Source organism: Athene noctua, chromosome 16 (genome assembly GCF_965140245.1).
Source record: "Athene noctua chromosome 16, bAthNoc1.hap1.1, whole genome shotgun sequence".
NCBI lineage: Eukaryota > Metazoa > Chordata > Aves > Strigiformes > Strigidae > Athene > Athene noctua.
Genome location: NC_134052.1, coordinates 3,037,907 through 3,058,927, shown reverse-complemented (window position 1 = coordinate 3,058,927; position 21,021 = coordinate 3,037,907). Strand labels below are relative to the sequence as shown.

General features: G+C 41.8%; 1 protein-coding gene across 1 annotated transcript in view; it reads right to left on the bottom strand.

Annotated features, from left to right (window-relative positions):
* The window catches only part of TRPC4AP (transient receptor potential cation channel subfamily C member 4 associated protein), a 37,863-nt gene extending 17,083 nt beyond the window's left edge, over positions 1-20,780 (bottom strand). The window contains exons 1-8 of the mRNA XM_074920596.1: positions 20,643-20,780; positions 10,668-10,796; positions 10,297-10,413; positions 7,275-7,332; positions 6,077-6,132; positions 4,670-4,798; positions 3,309-3,510; positions 1,079-1,267 (exon numbers count right to left, since the gene is read on the bottom strand). Of these exons, the coding sequence (XP_074776697.1) occupies positions 1,079-1,267; positions 3,309-3,510; positions 4,670-4,798; positions 6,077-6,132; positions 7,275-7,332; positions 10,297-10,413; positions 10,668-10,796; positions 20,643-20,780 (1,018 nt within the window). The remainder of the gene's footprint in view (positions 1-1,078; positions 1,268-3,308; positions 3,511-4,669; positions 4,799-6,076; positions 6,133-7,274; positions 7,333-10,296; positions 10,414-10,667; positions 10,797-20,642) is intronic.
* Positions 20,781-21,021: the final 241 nt, after the last annotated feature.

Below are 21,021 nucleotides of genomic sequence, written 5' to 3'. Positions count from 1 at the left end.
ACAATACATAACTAAGTGGTGAACTGCCCTGCCACCGGAGAGCGCGAATGCTCTTTGAACACATGTGAAGAAACAGTAACTAGGCAAACACACAAAGGAAGGAAACCATCAAAGGCTAAGAAGCACAGACACCACCTCTGACTCAGAAGTCCCTAAGCCACAAGCACTGGAGACTGAGGCAGTATTCTGGGAAAGTACACCTAGGTTTGCTTGCTAACTGATGTTGTGGGTCAAGAGCTGTGACTGGGCACGTTTCACCACAGCAAAATTGCCTTGCAAATTCTCCTCCAAAATACCAAGCATTCTCCAGTTTCCACCAAGTTGGTGTGTATAAAGGTATGCACAAGACGCTGTTGAAGCATTCACTTATTTCAGGTTTTTTTGTGTATTTTCAGAAGTTTTAACAATTAATTGCTACAAAACTAATGAAGCTGGGTAAGGAAGAAAGTTTTCCAAACAAGCACAGAAGCAAAGATTTAGGTATTAAAATTCTGGGACAATTCTCATTACGTTACAGACTACATTTAGTTCTACAAGACATACTGTAATACCGAAGGATGAAGGAAACAAACCAGGTGCTTGCTTCAAACCATTTTCCTAAGGTTGTATTAACACTTCCATATGGTCACCTGGAACAATTATTTTATTCCAGTGAACTTATCTGATTTTGCTGGAACTACCTTTCCTTTTTAAAGAAGGGACAGCTTGCTTGCAATGAAGTATTTAGACCTAAAGCCATCAGCCTAAGTTTTAGAGCAAAATCCTGGTAGTCCACTTACCTCAGGTGTGTGTAGTTTTTGTCACTCCAGGGGTGATTAGTGCTGAGGATATACAGCTTTACAGCGTTATCTAGGTGTGCAAAGGGCACAGTTTGCTGTAGGACATTTCCTTTTGCTAACTTTAGCTCATGAAAAAAATCAGTACTACATGAGAACAAAACAGGAATCAGACCTAAATGCTGACATGCAAGAAAAGGGGACTAGGTACTGCTTGAAAGGAAAAGCAACGTGTGGCAAACGCTGAAGAAAGTCAAGATATGCATCCGCTAATGGTGGCTAAAGGAATGCAATCCAGATACCTGTACTGCTCTGCTCCGCCTCTTCATTTGCCACTCTCATCAGCGCATCAAGTACTAGTGCATTGTCCAGCCAGGTGTACCATTCTTCCAACTCCTGGAGGAAGCTGGAAGTACCTGTTGTTTCAGACACCTTCCGTGTTGCCAGCTTGCACAATCGCTCAATGAAGCCTGGAATATTCAAAAGTGTAGCTGAAAAAGAAAAGTAATTTTATTACAATTTAAATTCACCAACACAGTCATCAAATCCTCTATATCACAAGGTACCAAAATATCTGCATTAGTAATACAGAAGAGTGCACAGAAACAAATTCCATCTGGTTAAAAAGATCCAAAGATGGAAGAAGTCGGTGCACTCTCCTATTAAGGACTGGAAGAGAGTGTACGTACCCTAGGAATAATTCAATCAGTGTTAAACTGGTTTGTGTTGGACTTACACTGGAAAAAAAAATCAGTTCTACCCTACTCTAACTGCTTGTTTCTAGCCAATTCCCTTTTGCTGGCACTGCTATTTTCCAGTCCTCAGTGAGTCAATATCAAGGAAGTGATCTGGCTGAAAATTAAGCAGGCAGAAATAAAGCAGCAGCCCTTGGAAGGGGCAGCTCCACCTCCCCTTTCCTCTGTGTGATGCTACCTCCTTTATTTTACCTCCTGTGCTGTCTTGTCTCATTGCAAACTGAACTAGCTCACTGCAGTAGCTGGGCAGAAAGCTGTTAGCTTTTTAAGTAGTAGTTTCCTGAACTGGTTCATCATGGAGAAAAACCGATGGGGAACACATGACAGCAGCCCCAAGTTAGAGGGTTTTAATTGTTGTGGAACTGCACCCTTATTAACAGCAGTTCAAGAACGGAAGTCACTGGTCTGCAAAATGACTGGGGAGGTGCTAGGAACTGTATTTTGTCCTAAAGTTTTCACACAGTAACTTCATTACAGGACCTGTTTATAGATACATGGCTAAGTCTTCACTTCACTACACACTTGCAGATGCAAGTAGAAAAGGACAAAGAATTTGGCCATGAACACTATGTGAAAGAGTTCTGAGATTCTGCCCACTGGTACCATCTCTGAAAGAACAATCTCCCTGATAAAATTCTTCACAATGGAGTATGCTTTACAGTCTTAGATACAGTCCCTAACTGTGCAAGCAAAAAATGATTAGTCAAACATTTGCTTGGCTAAGTTCAGCTTTGCAGGATCCAAGCTTATTCAGCTCAACTAATTTAAATTAAACTTTGTACCCACACCTACACATACATGTCCATTGCTCTTTACAAGCAAGCTCTGGTGATCACAGGGCAGAAGACAATACAACCCCCTTTAAAATTTCTCAGCTTCTGCATCCTGTAGTATTATGCTCTCCATCTCTCACTGAATGCTGTAGAGGTGGCAGCAGTTACAACACCACAGTGGAGCTTTGCTGTTCATGGCTAACAAAATCTTAGAAGATGGGAGAACCAGCTCCAAAATCCCCTTTTGCACTTCCCAAAATTGTCTGGCATGGGTTTATGCAAACATCTGCTTCAGAATCTCAGAAGACTTTCAGCACAGCAAGAGCTGAAAACAGCAGATTCTACATTTGAGGGTATTTAAATCTCTCAAACTCATACTCATCCTTTTAGGCAAGACTCCTGCATCTGAGAAATACTCAGCCAAAACAAGGAAACCTGCACTGTGCCCAAAGTTAAAAATTGAGATTAGACCCAGGGATTTCCAAGGCTGGTGTGGTAATGGTGGGCAATACTATTAACATTAAACACACTTTCCTTGTTGATAAAGACAGACATCCTGCTCAAGACAATGTCAGACAAAATCAGAGAAGGAACTCCTCTGACAGCAACCACACTGCACACGTGCAGTTTTAGTTCAGGAACTCATATCTTAAGGAGGACACCAAATTAGTCAGAGCTGTTAGAGGGAAGGCCCTGGAAGTGACTGAGGGATAGAAAACAAACACTATTATTTTAAGCCACTCAGTTCATCAGAGAGGCTGAAATGACAGAAATTAACTCACCTACTTACCACCACCATATGAAACTGAAAGCTACAAATTAAGTTTCATTAACAGATTGTTTCCAGGAAGCTCCTTGAGGAAAGTGAATAAAGAAAAATGCTTTGCAAGACAGAATGCTTACAATATCCTCTAGTAACCTAGGCTACAGAGGTGACATTGAGAAGAGGGAAACTTTACACACCGTTGAGTTTCTTCTGTGTTTGGTCACAACATAACAATTACCTTGATTAATTTCAGCTCGAGAAGGACCCAAGTTTTTTTTCTGCTGGGCATTTTTGGCAAGAAGCGTGTGCTTGTCATCACTTCCTGTGTCAAGTTCAGAAATTGTGACAGCAAGGATCCTGCAGAAGTTCGCAAGCTGCTGCTGATCAAAACTGGACACAAGGCTCGAAAGATTGGGAATATCATCCAGTTGTATCATTTCCTGGAGGAGGCAACATCAACCGAGTAAGTTGCATGTGACATTCAATAAGTGAACACAGACACAGAAGGCTTCAGCTACAGAGCTCTTCCCTGGGGGGATGTGTGTCTTATTTCAACGTTAGTAATAGAGGAGCAAGCAGGCAGTGACAAGTGAAGAGTCTGAAAACAGCCGTGATTTACAAGTGGTGTCACTTATCAATTCCAAAAGTGTAGATACCCATATTTTAAAGACTATTTTCATACAATCTGGGGGCCTTTTAATTTAAAAAAAAAAAAAACAAACCACCACCCAAAACACAAACACTGCAACTTAATTTAACACACAAAGTACATTTAGGTATTATAACGTTTCAATTTTGTTTTCCACTTCTGTATTTTCTATTAAACTCACAGATGAGAATCAACTTCTAGATTATTTTTCTCAGTCTTTTTTATCAACAATCTTTATAATAAAAAGATGTTAGTTTTCAGCAAAAATCATTTATGCTCACATAAATTAAGCTTGTTTTCTGTGTCAAAGTACACCAACTTCACCCTAACAAAATCGTAAGAAGTTACAGAATCCTGAATCTCTCCACAAAATGTAAATAGAGACAATTCATTTTGAGTTTTCCCAGGGTTACATCTCTAATCATCACATCAGGGTGCTAAGCTGCAATGATGCTGGAAAGCAAGTTCAGAAACCTACTTTGTGCAGAAGACCTAAGTGCCCTGGTTCCCCCAGCCTATAACTTCTCAGAGAGGCGACAAATCCCAAGGTAAGAGAGAAGCACAATAAGCCTTCCAGATGTCAGGAAGACTACTAAAACATTTGAAGTGTAATCAGAACACAAGGATGAAAAATTAATTTAAATGAGGTTCATCTTCTTTATTTGAAATACTGGTTGTACTTTGATGACAGCTAGGTACTCACCCCCCATCATCCTCTGCAAGCTATGCAAAAGCATTACAAGATGATACCACTTGCATAATTTGGCTTCTTTATGAAATGTGATTGAAGTTAATGCTCACTGTAAACAGTCAGGTTTCAATTAAGCTACAAGCAGTGGGAATGCTAGCTTAGACGATTATCAATCTTCAGCAGCTCTTCAAAGCACCAGCTGCCTTTCCTCTACTGGCCTGAGAAGCCAAACAAATAAAATTAAGAAACCAGTGCTAACCTTTTTAACTCCCAGGATATCCTCAATGAGCGTTGCAGTTTGTAGGAATGTCTTTTTGTTTGTCATCAGTGTAAACAGGAACAACACAAAGTCATTTCTTTCTGCCAATCGCCTCGTGACTCCTTCCGTCTAGAAAGCAGCAGATGCACACACAGACCCAAAGTCAGAGCCCACCCTGAGAAGTTGTATGTTACAGGCACATGCAGAACAGATGATTTGTTATTCAATTAGCTATTCCCGAAACCAGAAAACATTGTGTTTACGGTGACCAAAGCTAACTCCAGTCCTTGTTTGAAGTTATCATGACACTTGCAAAAACTGCAGGCTCCCGGATGAGAGGCTTCATCTCAAGGCAACTGTTTACTTGCCTGAATCAAAAGTAAACACTGCATGCCTGGAAATACGTCAGAGAGGCTTGTCCCTGGTTTCCCATACAAATTATAACCAGCTCCATTTTATGGTATGTAAATGCAATCCCCAGATTCCTCCTAAACTACCAGCATTGCTCACAGCTGGGCAGAGTCTGAGCAACAACAATCAAGCATCAGCCTTAATGAACTTGGTGATGAACCCAAAAATCACACTAAAGCATGAACTCAGGTTCATCACCAAGTTCATTCAGGCCAGCTTTCATGCTCTGATCATTAAAGACAGTTTTCATGCTCTGATCTCTGCGTGGCCAGTCTTTTCTGGAATTAAATGTAACTTAAAACTACATCCTCACTGCTTGCAAAGCTGTCTATTACATATGACTGACATTACCAGTGCTCACTGAACTAGATTAGCTTAGACACTTCCTGAATATTTACACGTAAACATAAGACCAGTTAATATCGCACACACATTTCTGTGATCCTGAACACTTCTCATTCAAGACAGAGCAGTAATACTGAATTCAAACAGCAGCTAGTCTATAAATTGCAAACTTGTTTCTTAACATATTATGCTATTCACAGCTTGCAAGAGTTCCATTCCATGTAGTTAAAGAAAAAAAAAAAATCATGTAAGTCAAGAAAAAAATGTTCCCTCTCTTCCCTCTCCCATGTGTACACATATACTTAATAGTGAGAACATGACCTATTAAGACTCAAACTCTTGAGATGAGGTTGATGTCTTTGGAAGAGCTCCAAGTCAGTAACTCTTTTTTTTAAAACTTTCGTTAAACAGTGCTCCCTAGGTTATGATATAATAAAATGTGTGATTAAGTAAACGATCCTGAGGATGTTCCCTGCATGCATGATCTGAGGCATGCACTTTTAGCTTCAGAATTTTAATGGCAAGGTATTTCAAAAGGCCTTTAACCCAGCATCTTCCTTAACACTGATCTACTGTCAACTGAACTGAACTAATATTCAGCACATGAAGGAGCTGCAGGATCAAACTTATTTCCCCAGCAGTTGTACTTACACATATACACGTGTTGTACAGTATGCTTAAACAGTCCTTGATGAGGTCATCGCTTACTGCAAAGGAGAAAACAGACATTCACTAGTTGTACCTTGCCAAGGAACACCAACGCCCACAGTAGTGACATGAACAGCTACAAGACAGGTGAGAATTTGAGGCTAACTGCTAGCTCAGATTATATATACAAATGCCTTGGAGGACAGAAGCCAGAGGAAGCAGCACTCTATACCTGACCTGTTCACATACTTTCTTCCAAAACTACTATCAGTACTGCCTAGGTCTACAGACAGAGATGTACTTGTGGTCTAGTGCAATTCCTAGTCACACACAAAAGAAAATGATAGGGGTGTAAACAGTATTTTAGGAAAAGTATCACAGATCAACTTGAAATTTGTCAGTATAAGAAAAAGCTAAGACATGTATTAGATCCAATTATTAAGCATGGGCAAAAAATAAAGGACAGTTCATGCAGTTTTCTCCATACAACATCAGGAATTCATAAGAAAGCTTTCCATCTGATTTACTCCAGTGTGTTAATATTTAAAATATGTTTTCAGCACAGACATATCACAGCTGACTCTAGCTCAAGTTCAAGTTACCACACCTTTGAAGTTCCCTGGCTGATGGGCATGGAGCGTACCATGACATTTCCTTTCCTCAGAAGGGTTCAGGGAACCAAGAGAATCACCAACAGGAAAAATGAAAACACTAAACCAAAGCTGCTCCATCAGGAAAGCTGTACCGAAGCTACTGCACCCCATTGGCAAGTTCTCCTTATAGCAGTGTGGAAATTACTGGTCACTATGAGAAGGTCAGGAAAACAGCACACTATTCATTGTCTCACAATCTCTATAACTCCTATTACGTTGTGGCTTATTACTAATAATTGTTAACTATAGCTATAGTCATAGTAACAATTAAAGTTTCCAGTGACTGCAGATTTACTGCATTGAGAGAAGTATGTAATGCTGAGTGCAGGAATACTCCTGAGCTGTGCTTTGCAACAGGTGACTATCCTAAATCCCATCATGAACCAGTACTACAGAGAACAAAGAAACCAATGATTCATTTAGGAACAGCAAATTGCTGTTATGGAAAGAGGGTAACAGAAAAATAGAATAATTTCTGTTTGAATAAGGACACAAGGCAAGAATGAAAAAAAAAAAATACAGCATATACACAACACCTATTTACTTACTTTTCTGTTTCTTTTTCTGTGTAATAAGAGTTGGTCTCATGAGAATTTCTACTAAAAGCTGTAACAACAAGATAAAAAATTAAGGGAAAAATCACTGAGATACAAATAACCAATTAATTTGTCAGCGACAAATCCAAACTTAGTCCTGTCTCTGCTGAAATCAGAGGTGAATAATGGAAGCTCTACAATCAAAACCCTACTGGTGCCAAAATTACATTGACAAAAAAACAGTGGTATCTACCCTGAAGAAATAACAGTTGTATAAAACAATCTCCCACTGGCAAGTTTTAAATTTGAGTTTGCAAAGAATGTAATTCCACATGCATCCAGATAACATCAAGGATGGCTATCACACATCTCCCAAAATAATGAATTTTTTTGCAGTAATCTACACAGAGATGCAAATTTTGCAAAGGCTTTCCCTAAATCTTGCTGGGCTCCAAAACACATTTCAGGTCCAGACATAACAGAATTTAGTTGCTTCAGATTTTAATCTCACCAGCAAAGAGCAAGCCACTGCTCATGTACATGCACCTTGTATGTATACTTACATATACATTTACAGATACATAAAGTGTCTTGTTTCTATTTAAGGAATGCAACAGTCAGCTTTCCAATACTAGGACTACAGTTCTGATAGATCTAGAGTTGATCTTTAGGTGTTCTAACCTATACCACTGGTTAATTTTAAAACATTTAAAAAAAAGTTTATCTAAAAATGAGTTAGCTGCTAGAAGAACTGATCATTTCTGCAAGAAGGATTGCAAAAAGCCCTTAGTTTTGCAATTCAGTTTAAAATTGTTCAGAGCAACACAAACATCACCCTGCCAAATCATGCCAACTGACAATACACTTACATTGTACAACTCGCTCTATTTGTCCCAGCTTTACCCTTCCTTTAATAAACTACCTACCCCAGACACAGAGGAAAACATCTGATAGCACTAGAGGCACTGCCTACATTTTAAGCGCTGACAAATAAATAAATAAATAGGCAACTTTAAAGAGGAATACATGTTTTTCAGTAATATTTGTAATAGTAGGTGTAGCATCAATAGGGTAGAGAAAAATGGCTGCAGCAGTAATGTAATGCTCTTATTAATGGCTTACGTTTTAGGAGTAGAAATGAACACCTCAGGGTTTGGTACCAGAGATAAGTATCCAAAGATATCCCTATGCACTTGGGATGCAGGCCACCTGCTCTTCTCCTGGGAAAGAACACCCACTGCAACAGGTCTGTCTCTTAAGGGTGGCCACAGCCATGATCGCTCCTGCCTTGCCACAGAGTAGATCTTTTCAGCTACTATTTATTTTTCCTGGTCAACACTGTAACCCACCATGTATTTATCACCTTATTCTTGTAGAACTGGTATGCTCCTCACATACACTCCAGGGACTGGACTGCAGTGGTGTGAGACACTCCTTGGAGAGGGCTTTCTTCAGCCATCCTACTGAAACTGCAACAGTATGCAGCAAGAAGCGCAAAAGTCCAATGGCAGAAAGAGAATAGGTAAGAGGGTGCCTCACCAGAGGCAGAGTGAGCAGAAAGGGAGTTATGAGATCTTATTTCTTGGAAAGGGGTTGCATTCAAGTCCAAAGTCCACGAGGCTCATGTATCAGTTCATGTGTTTGTACTCTTGGGTAATATTTTACATGTTTTCATAAACAGGGAGAAGACACAAATGTGCTTTTGTTCTTCCTTGACGTAAAGGCTGTTAGAATCCAAAAATATTTTAAGGAATATACTATCACACGTTATAGCATACAGAGTACACTGCAAATTTAGTGTCCTTCAAAGTTACTCATGCTTCACAGTTCAAAATACTGCAACACAGAATCAGCACATGGCATAGACAGAACCCTCAGGTTAGACTACTTCCCTTTCAAGTCCTAGAGTAGGATTTTCAAAAACACATAACACTGGCTCCTACCACTGTATTTAACCACATTAAACCCCACTTGTATCAGCCAAATCTCTGGCCATAGTACCAGGTAATTACAGTGTATCTGATATTTACCATCTCCAGCCCAAGAAAAACAAAACAAAACACCCAACCAATCCAAAAAAAAAAAAAGCCCAAACCCCAACACACACTTATTCTGCATATTCTTATGTTAAAAGCACTTCTACAGGAAGTATCAGTACTTCCCTTTATAAACAAGGGAAATTTAGAACATTTTCATACAATGTTCTAAATTGCTTGGGTAGCTGAAGACTTTTGTCCTCAGTTGACAGGATACCAGCAACTAAACCAGTGCTAATTTCAAACCAACATAACCTAAATAAAAGTTTTACTTAAGTAAAGGCATGCTAAGTGTAACAAGAGAGAAATAGCAAAGACACTGTTTAGTCAGACTGGGAAAAAAAAAAAAAAAAAAAGGAAGAAAGCGTCAATTAGTTCACTGGAAAATACAAGTCATACATTTTGAATGAAAGCGAAGATCCCAGAGTTTGTCACCATAAAACTGAGCAAACCTTGGTATTTGTGTAATGTAGAATTAAAACAAATACATAAATTGCCAGTCTACAGAAACCTTGCAGTTTAATAACTTTTCCATAATTTCCACTTTTCCATTGCATGCCAGCAATAAACAGACAACCTGCTTAAGAGAGTGCCCTAATGTACTTAAAACCAGCCAAATATCCTTCAGTGCTAAGTGAAATTCTCAGTGCTCTAGTACCAACTGTAGTATTTAATCTCACAACTAGAAGTAGTTTGAAACGTTTTTCACTGAGAACCTAGAGGTCTCACCTTTTTTGAAGTTAAAAACAGACTGCCTGAAGAAACAGCCAAGTTTTCTATATCATAAAAGCACCTCACTTTTGATGATGTAATACCTTGGAAAATACACCCTTTTCATATTTTGATGGACAGAAACAGGCACAACTCTAAAGCTTAACATCAAATTCTGTAGCTTGCATTTAGAAGCTTCAAAGGTCTCAAAGACCTCATTTACATATTTCTCAGTGGTATGACTATCATGCAGAAATCTTTTGATATGGTTCAAAAAACACACTTACATCGACTCCTCCAAATAAGTCAAATGTGTATGTATTTGGGAAAGTAGACTCTTGAGCAGCTTTTCTATCTTCTGTAACAAATGCCATGGCTTCCATTGAAAGAAGTGGAGAAATTTCCTGCATGTAACCAAAAAAAAAAAGAGGTTCAAAAAGAAAACTGTTCATCAGTATAAACACAATTGTCTCCAACTATCTGTGTGATCTACTGACTAATCAATTACATGCATTCCCAGCTCTTATCTAACAGCCAATTCACAGATACTATCATGCAAACAGTTTCAAAATTCAGGTAGAATATGATCACAGTAGACTTTAAAGAAAGCAACAACAAAATAACACCTAGCTCTCAGGAAGAACAGCGTAGACAGTACCTTTAAGATGCTTTGGCACTGGGAGAAATCACTGTTTGGGTGGCTATGTTCATACAGCTTTTGCAACAGTAAGGGAATCCCGTTCCATTTTGCTTGTTTATCTCTTTCCTTTAACAAGGCCTCTGTGATCTGCAACACAGAAGAATTTCTCATGTGTCCGATGCTTTATGACCAGGAAAACAACCTTATCACCTCCCAAAATATCAGTGTCAGAATATAACAGAAAAATAGTTTGTTGTAGCGTGTACCATTACAAAATCCAGTACCTCTTTCTATGCAGCAATTGATCTTGGACAGGTAGCTGCAGAATTTTACAGACGGTCAACGTATCTTAAGCAAGACAGGGCTTTAAGCAGATGTTATTATTTAGAGTACTTAGTCCATATTTTTATACTGATTGTATGTTTTTAAAAAAGAACAGATTAGTCTCTAAATAATTCCATTAGTAGAACCCCAACTGACAGGTCATTGAATGAGGAAATAGGTACCCTTGACACTACCAAAAATTACACTAGTCTAAGGTAGACAGAACACTGAAGATGGAAAGGCTTCATTACTCGTTGCGTTCTGCTAACCAAATCCCTGAAGCCATTATGGGTCATAGTAATGACTCAAACCACTAAGATTTACGGGCAGGCTCCAGAAGAAGGTATCAAAGATACAATGAAAATTTCCTCTGTAATTTTGGGCTTGTTGTAAATGGAGACCAACAACTAAATCAGCAGAACACCACCACTGGCATTACCCTCTGGAAAGCAGGCTGCAACCACAAAAAAGAATACCTTAGCATTTGCTACTACATTTGTGCAAACTTTCTCCAATTTTCCTCCTTCTCCCTCAAAATAAAAAAATTTTCTCACTATTCACCGCTATATATTACACCTGAAAACAAATAGAAGCAGCAGCACAAGACTAATAAATATAGTCTGTTTAGAATCCACAAAAGACGTTTTGAAGCCTGAACTGTTCCAGATTACTGCCAGCAGACTGTAAAGGAAGATTTCTTCATTAAAGTTCACCATCCAGTCCATGTTGACCAAAATTTAACTTCTTTCCTTAATGATAATTCACAGGTTCCTAGAACAACCCCAAAATAGGGACTTGCCCTTCTACAGAAAGGTAAGGCAGACAACAATAATTACAGCCAGCAGGATTTCTGGATGGTCTTACAAAATTTTCATGTCCTTCAAATAAAAGACAAAATAAAGAAAACCCCAATCCTCGGGTCAGCAAGACTGCATCCCAATGCAACATTTGTAGATTTTCTCTTACTCCTAGGCCTAAACTTCTGAGCTGCTCTCATTCTGGGTAAGTCACTCCCTGAACCTTCCTGTGGTTAACTTGCATTGTTTCCCTCCAGCCCCCTTAAATGTTCATTGTTAATAGTTAACAGCCAGGAAATCTTGCTTCCTATTGTTTCAGCCAAGACATCCTTCTCAGATATACCTCAGTGTACAATTCCAAAAGGCCATTCAATTCCTGATTAGACAATTAAATGCAAATATACTCCAATTTCTGACTGAGAATTTAACCCTTTTCTCCGCTTTCTAGACAGCATACAGGAAGACCAGAAAACTGACACAAGCACATGAAAACTCAGACTAGCAATGTTAGCTGCTATGGGCCCTCACCTTTCTTCTAAGCTACCCAGATACTTAGGGTTCTTTTCCTGATGAAACACCCAAATTTGTACATAACTAAAAACTTCAAGGCTCTTGAAGTATCAGATTTTCTTGCTATAAGGGGTGATTGAAGCAGCATGAACAAACCTGGGACACAAAACTCTCTCCAGTTTTTAACTTTTCTGTGCTTTCTGACTTCTGAATAAGAGCAATCAAACAGTACTGCTGGAGAACGATAGAGAGTTTCTTCTGAGGCAGCCATTCACATGAGAAATGGCAGGACAAAACCAGAAAATCAAAATGGCTTCTCACTGTTTGGACTGTGAGTAGTGGGTCAGGCTCCTCTGAAGTCACAAATTTCCATTTTCTTCTTGTAATACCCAGCCCAGAGAGAGCAAGAAGAACTCTCCCACTATTTCATCTCAGGTGTGGGAGGAGTACACAAGCTCACAAGTGACAGGAGGAACCAGATTAATTGCTGGGTAAAGTGCAAAGCACACGCAGCAAAATACCAAGGAAAGAATCCAACTCTCTAACTCCGGCTGATGTGTAAGATACCACAAGCAAAGACGTGCATGGGCTGCAATCTCAGGTTCCAGAAGCACAGCGCAGAATTCAGCATCCAAGTGCTCTCAGAAAAGGCCAAAAGCCCTTAATCAACGTTAAAACCTTGTCCTGGGCTTAATACCACATCTGTTAATTGCACGTATGCTTCGTGGTTTGGGGCAGGATGCATCTCCATTTCCATTTCTGTACTAGTAGGTCTTCCTCTCCCCATTTCAGACTCGGAGAGACAGTCACTTGTGCTGATCTGCAGAAAACTTTCAGAACTGAAATTCTGAAAGAATGAAGCAAATGTTTCCTTGGTCTCATCTTCTTTTAACTGCTTAAAAAAAAAAAAAAAAAGGTTTTCTTTCTCTTAATACATGTCTTTGGTTTCACTGCAAGCTCTAGCTTGTGGTCCCTATTCTGTATTTATGAGGCTACCCTGGCTCTGAGTATTTCCATTGTGGCAGGGCAGTATTTGCCAACGCAGATTTTGGATTCTGTGGAGGGATTAAAATTCAATTAGATTGTATGGAGCTGTCTGTTTTTACAGCCATTTTGGTTAAAAACTGCATCTCATGATTTCTGTAATAGCAGCTAGTCAATGGTTTTCATTTATAAGTAAAGTCGGTTTCCTTCTTGCTCTTTTTGGGCAAGCCTTATTGAATAGTCATCAAAATCAGCACTGGGTCTTTTGGGGCCCTTTGCCCCCTCTAGAATTTTTTGGTCTCATCCAAGCAGGATAAATTCAATCCAACGCTGATTTCTCTGAAATTTTCATTATTTGATGAATACTCTGGATAAAATATCTGGAATTTTGCATACAACGCTTGAGAAGTTAGATACTATCTAGCAAGAAGGGGAGATTGCAGAACCCCAGCTGCAAATGGCATCATTTAAAAGAAAGGGCTTACCTAACTGATGGTTATGAACCCTCATGCCTTACTGGCATTAGAAGATGACTGAATAAATACCAATTACTGGGAAAACAAAAGAACCAGCGTCAAAACTTCCCTAGCACCCAGGTACAGCAAACCAAACTGGTACAAACACTAAGACTCCACACAGTCATTTCTCAGAACTCTGCCATAACACATCCAAGTTTTGAATCACAACCCCAGAAACCCAGGGGACGACACGCTGTGGCCCCAGCAGCAGTTATGTTCCCAGCAGGCCTCTGCAGCAAGGCAGCATGTGCAAGCTCAAGCCCTGGCACAGAGCTCCCAAACCACGTCACAGTCCAAAGCAGTCTGTAGTTTACCAAATGTTGCTCACCAGCCAGGTGATGAGATACGTAACCAGAACCAGCCCTCTCCCCCTCCCTCTCCTCCAGCTGCGCTGTTGAAGCCACGGCGCTGTGGTTTTGCAGGAAGGGCAAGCAAAGACTTTCGAGAGGATTTAACTAGAGTTAAAAATGTGTCATCAAGCCCATCCATGACTACAAGGCAGAGTGTACCGAGGGGTTTTCTCTTAAACTCTACCAAAAGACTGGTGCCCGGCATTTCCCACATTACTTCAAAGACTGATAACTACCCTGTGAATACTTTCCTACTACAACTTTTCTGCATATTTTTTCTTGAAAGTATACAATGGGCTGAACAAGACACTACACACAAATCTAAATATTTATTTTCAATTTCTTTCTAATCCTCCTGTGTTATAAATCCTTTTAAAATGCCCCAGCATCCATTAGCACAATAGTGAATAAATAACTACAAATAATACCTGTATCTTCATCAAGTTATATTGTTACACGTTAGTATTTACCTAAATCCATCCCCCGATCAGTGTAGTTCCCCTTTCCTTTCTCCCCCTTCACTTTGCTGTAGTGTTTGCTATTGACGTTCCTCCCTGTGACTGCTCTCCTCCAGGCACACCCTCTCCAACAGAACCCGCTGATCCTCCTGGCTGCTTTGTGCCTGTGCCCCTGCACGTGGCGAGAGCTCTGTTACGAGCATTGTTAATACATTTGTTACTGGCCCGAGATCTCTTGTAGTTATGACTGCTTCAAAATCCCCGCCCCTTCCAGTGAGGCTTTTCCTTTCCAGTTGTGTTCCTGCATTGTGACAATTTTCATCACCCTACAAAGCAAACCTTTTGTTTTCCTAACCTGGCCTCCACCACTTTCCTAAGCTGTGGTCAGTGACACATTTCCATGTCGTCCAGTAGTTGCTGACAAACTGAAGGCCCATGAGGACATGACAGTAGCAGAAATACCATGAGCTAAAACTCCCTTTTGCTCTCCAGAGTAGGGAGTTTTCTAATAAAATTGTGTCTCTGTTTCATGTTTTACCCTTCAAACATTTCACTGTCTTGCTAAACTCTCTCTACAGGAGGGTGTTTTCTGTGATCTTTCAAAAAGCAAAAAACAGTGATTCAGGTGTCCAGGCATCCTTTACAGCACTAAAGGACTCATGCTGTGACACATCAGGCGTAATTTTTCTTAATTCAGTTTTTTGTTGCAATCATGCATTAAGGTAAGACTGGAACTGCTTTAAAATAAGCAGAATTCCCATTCTCAGTTATTTTCCTTGACCACTTCTGAAGTTTATATTCAAACGTTCTGAAAGTTTAAAAGGAAAAAGAGGCACAAGATTATGGATCTCAAGAAAACAGATGCAGGCACATGGCGTCTAAATATTTTTAATAAAATCAAAGGCTTTCCATATCCTCTCCTTCAAATTTTTTAGGCAATACCTATAAAAAAAACGGAAACTAATATTTGTGCAATTAAATATTTAATTTTCCTCTGAACAGTAATAACTTAGGAAGTCACCTCTGACAGACTGCCAGGAGAATGATTATTCAGTATTTTAGGGAGTGCCCTGTCATCCCAGATCTTTATTATTAATTTTCCTTTTTCCATCACTAGCAAACATGCATCAGTCTGGCTGTCTCCTTCCTCACACCACTATTCACAAAAAAGCCTACAACCAAGGTAAATGATCACCACCCCCCTCCAAGTTTTCATCTTAACACAAGGGCATATTACAGAAACACAACTACTGGCCTATACAGTGATTCTGGAAGGCATCCCAAGGGAGAACCTGGGAACTGCTACCCTGCAGCTGCAGGGCAGTAAGCAGCCAGTCACCAGCTGGGTCACCTTCACGTAGCTCTGGCCTCTTGACCTTACGTGTCAGAGTCCCCCTGATTTTGTTCATAATAAAGAAACCTCCACTGGTGATATTAAGCTGGGAGAAGTCCACATAAGGGCACCTATTTCCAGCCTCTCTCCAGCTCCTAGATTGTTTGAAGTGCAGATCAAGTTTCCTGTAACTACTGTTTCTCCATCCTCCACAACCCTAGATGGAGCCCTCCATCCTTTCCCTCACCAACCCAAAAGCCAGGCATGAACCCGGGGATATGGGGTCCTAGGATAAAACCTGGCATAGCTTCTAGCCAGGTCTAACCATCCCCATGACTCCAAAACTGCTCCTATACTCACCATCACTGGAAGAACAGCCAGCCTACCAAGACAAAGAACAGGTCTCACAAATCTCAGAAAAAAATCTCAGTGTTTCTGAGAGCAGAACAACTCCAACACAGATCTTGAGCAGAATCTACCAGATATCTACCCGATAATGTTTGCTTTGATGATCTTGCCCTCAGAGAAAAATAAATCAACCAATATGTAAAACTATATTAACTTCTCGGTGATTACTATTTCCTTGGAACTGCCTAAGTTTCTTCTTTAATTCAGTTTGAAAGAAAGCAAAATCTGTAGGGATATCTAAGAAGAAGCAGAGGGGCAAGGAATAGCAGCACATCTACAACAGTTTTCCCACTCATCTTCAGCCACACAAAATAAGACTACTGAAGTTCAACATTACCCCTTTTGAGCATTTCTAGTGCATAACAAGCACTGGTCCCTGTTATATACAAAGCACGTCCAGACTTTCCAATACTTGCTGGCTGTCCTCTACTGAAGAGGTATAAGCCTGCTAAGACCCATACAATTAGAGCTACTAAAGTGGATTATATTCATGTGAATGTTTTTTTGTTGGTGGTGGTGTAAGGAGGAGACAAAACTTATTAGAAAACAAAATATTTTCTCAGAGTTAGGAAACTATTACAGACTGATAACCTCTAATGGTACAAGATGGAAATCTGGATGTCTGAGGCAGAAAATGTTTTCCTTCCACAAAGAGATTTTTTTCAGAGTGGACAGACGCTACCCTGCTAAGGGAAGCATCTATTTGTAGGGAGAGCAGATCGTGAAATACAGCTGGAAAAATAGACTCTTTTTTTCCATTCTGATTGTTTCAGCTAAGCCTTGGCAATCCTGTGAGAGTGAGACCAGTGCTGACGATCTGCTCTTGGGATTGCACCAGAAGCATGCTAGTTTGCCAACAAATCACTGGTTAGTCCACTATTATACTGCTCTGTCTACAGGGATTCATATAGCTGCACCTAAATATCTTCCAGTTTCATGTTATATACATGCTTTTCAGAGTTGGCATGCAGCAGAGGAAGAGTGTGCCCTCTTGCTAAGGGGATCTGATTTTCATCAGCTGAGCTAAAATGTTCCTTTGACTTCAAGGATCCACAGCATAAATCCCGTCGTGTCTTATTTACAGGGCCTGGGTGCATACAGCACAGCTGTGCCAGGATGGGACTACAGACCAGCCAGTTAGAGAACCAGTATGTTTCCTTATTAGAAAACGTGTGTCACTTCTGGAAAGTTGGTCTGCTTCTAGTTTACCAATATCCAAAAAGTCCCTTTCACTTGCTCTGTACTCAGTGCTAGGGCAAACCTTGATACAAGGTTATGCAATCTGATACCAATGATTGAGGCTTGCATCCTAGGGCAGCAGCTGATGCTAGCAATATAGCTAAAATGGATATATGAACAGATAATGAAAATATCTACCAAAATCTGCTTTATCCATCAACCCTCTTATTATTAATAATAAAGCAAAGAGACCAACCAGCAAGAAAGCTATGGCTCCTGGCGGATGAGTACAGCAACAACACACAAGGATCCAGATTTCAGAGCCTTAACTGGCCTCAAAACTGCCAGATATTCAAGCGGCTGTTACTCTCAAAAATATTTTTATATCCCTGTAAAATCAGACTGATGAACTTTCAGATGTAGGCCTGTCAACAATTATCCTTACCAATTCAAAGATAAGCCCCTGCTTTCGCCATATAAAAATGGATCCTGAGATCACCTAAAAATAGTACGCAAAGCTTTGTTTTAAGAATAAATGCCACTGCTGTCCACAGAAGGGTACTAATTGTCTCATGGAGATCAGACGCTGAAATAAGAGTGACAGCAGTGCGGGAGAACACTGCTCAGACGGCAGGCACCACAGCAAGGGACAGCGTTTCCCAGTCTCTCTGAATTAAGATCTTGAAATGAGTTTCTCTTCCCCACAGAATAGAAGCAGCGCAGTTCATGCAGCATACGACCCAAAACTTCCTTCCAAAGAATGAGAATAAACAACCTGAAGGACATTCTTCCAACTTGTTCTTCTAGACCCCAACACAGTAGCTTAGAAACTTGATCTGCTCTCAGGCTTTTCAGGAGCAAATGAATTGAGAAACTTAAGCAAGGGCTACCATGCTGCCACTGAGGAGTCAACTGCATGAAAACTCCAAACACTTTGATTAAAAAATAGAACTTAAAAAGGAAAAACACCCCAAACTGCCTCATACTTCTTCAAAGGTTATATCAAAGTGATTTATATTTAGACCGTCTACAAACAAAAAACTGCTTCAAGGTAAAAGTACAGAGACACGTAATTTACATAGTTCAAAATAATTCAGGGAGTTGGGGTGTGTGTCCATTCTGTCGTCGTCCGTATCGTCCCCGTCCCGCGTCCTGCCCCCCGCCCCCCCTCGGCCTAGCTGACTTAAAAATGTATTCCTACAGCATTTGTGAAGCACTGGAATCTCTACGCATCCAAGCTTTTAAGTCTTTTGGGGCAGGACAGCCATGCTGAAATTTATAAAGCAAAACAAAACACAGAAAATCCCTGCAACAAAAAGACCCACCTCAAACTTGGGCATTACGAGAAGGAGGATGTAATTAGCACAAGTTTCCTCGATTACTGTAAAAGCCTGGTAATTTACTTCAGCAGTTATTTCCAACAATTCATAAAAGCCCAAATGAAAACACAGCACCACTGCATTTCTCAAGCAAAACAAAGCCCAGCATTGAGGCACCATCCTAACAGATCACACTGGTGCACAACGCTGTTACAGGTTTATCTGACTTAAATTGCTATAGTTGTTGGGGAGTGAGCACACAAGGGCATAGGGGTGGACAGCCAAGTTAGTGAGACAACATGTTGCTTTGTCTAACGCCTTACAAAATACACTTCTGAAACAATCCCACACAAATAACTTCCTTCAAAAGAGACAATATCAGATTTAAACTCATGCAAATGATGTGCTTTTTCTTAAATAGTAATGAAACTAGTATCTGAGCAAGTGGTATAGTAAGGACAAAAGAGCTGTTAAAAAAAATCACCTGCGCTTTCACCCTACAGAATGAGACATGGACATTTATGAAGAACAAGTCTTCTCTTAGTAATTGTTCAGAATCGTTGTTCACCAAGGAAAATACTGCTGTCTGTACTAGTGAAAACCACTTAAAGAAATCCCATTTTTAAATTCCATTTCAATTATCTTAAGACATTTAGCTCAATAAATCACCATCTGAATGCAAGTTCTTTATCCCACACTTCAGTTTCTAAGTCTTTGCACCGTTTCATATTTAATCTGTAAAATAAATACCCATTATTCTTAATAAAAATAAATGAATAGTCCATTATCCGTGAGCAGCTTCTTAAAAAGGCCAGCATAAGCACACAATAGGCACAAGCCCAAGTTAACGAATTCGTTTCATTTCTTAGTATTTCCCAGCATCATCAACTGGGAAAGATGACAAATCTGAAATAGACCTGGAATAGTTTCATGGAAAACCACCAGCATAAAGCCTACACCATTTCAGAGCTAAAACGTATCCTGAGCCCTAATATCATGATGTTGCCTTTGTCTATCAAATACGTTAAATTTTGATGTTGCACTATTATGGTTCCAAGCAGAGCTTCCTTTCTTTGCAGGAGAAAGCCACAACCTCTATCACTAACCAAAGCAGCAGAGGACGGCTCTTTTACAGCATGGCTAATGCTCATCCTGCTCCACAGTCTTTCTAAAAGAAAACCGAAGACGATGAGGGAAAAGGAGCAGGAAGGCACAGAGGCATCCTTCTTCCCACCGCGTGAGCCTGCAGGGCCACCCCTCCGGGACCAGGACCGAAGCTGGGCTGGCAGAGGAGGACGAGGAGCCCCAGAGAGCGCTCGAGTCCGGATGGAGAGAGACCACTTCACCAGACGCTGCCTCCGAGCAGAGCTGGCGGCAGGCCGCGCTAGGCCAGCCGGGCTCTTCCCGGCCTCGGGGCTCCAGGAGAGGCCTGACAGCCCCGAGCCGGTGCTCAGCCCCACCGAGGGGCCGCCAAGGCCAGCAAACACCCGCTCCCACCCCTCGGCGGCGCTGGGCCTTGCGGGCCAGGCCCCAAGGCGGATTTACAAGTCCTGCCCGAGGCCGGCGGCGCACGGGGAGGTGGGCTCGGGGCAGGAGGGACGGCAAGGCCTCCACCAGCCCGCCCCAGCCCACCGCCGGAGCCCCAGGTCAGCGCTCTGCCCTTCCCCGCGGGAGCCCCCAGCCGCGCCGACCTTCGGGCCCAGCAAGCCCCCGCCGGGCTCCGGCCCCCCCTCTCCCCAGGTCCCGCCGGAGCGGCGTCCGGCGTCCCCCCCCCGGACGGTGCCGCGCCACTGGCCCGCCCCCCACCCCGTACCTGTGCCCCCCGCGTCAGGCCGCAGCCGCTGAGCTGCCCGTGCCGCAGCTGCGCCAGGATGTTGGTGGCCGCCGCGCGGGCGCCGCGCCGGCCCCCCCCGCCGGGCCCGGGGCCCCCCGCCGCCGCCGCCGCCGCCATGGCCGCTCCTCCGCTCGGACGGAGACAAACAGGAAGCGCCCCCTCCCCCAGCCGCTTTGTACGGAGCGGCGCGAGGGACGCTCCGCAGCGCCCCCGCCCGGGCCTCGCGCGCACCGCGCCGCCGGCGGGCCGCGGGGGACGCTGGGAAGTGTAGTCCGGCTGCGGCGGGGGGCGCATGCGCAGAGCCGCCGCGGGGCGCGAAGCATGCTGGGAAGGAGGAGGACCCGACGTCCCCACCCCT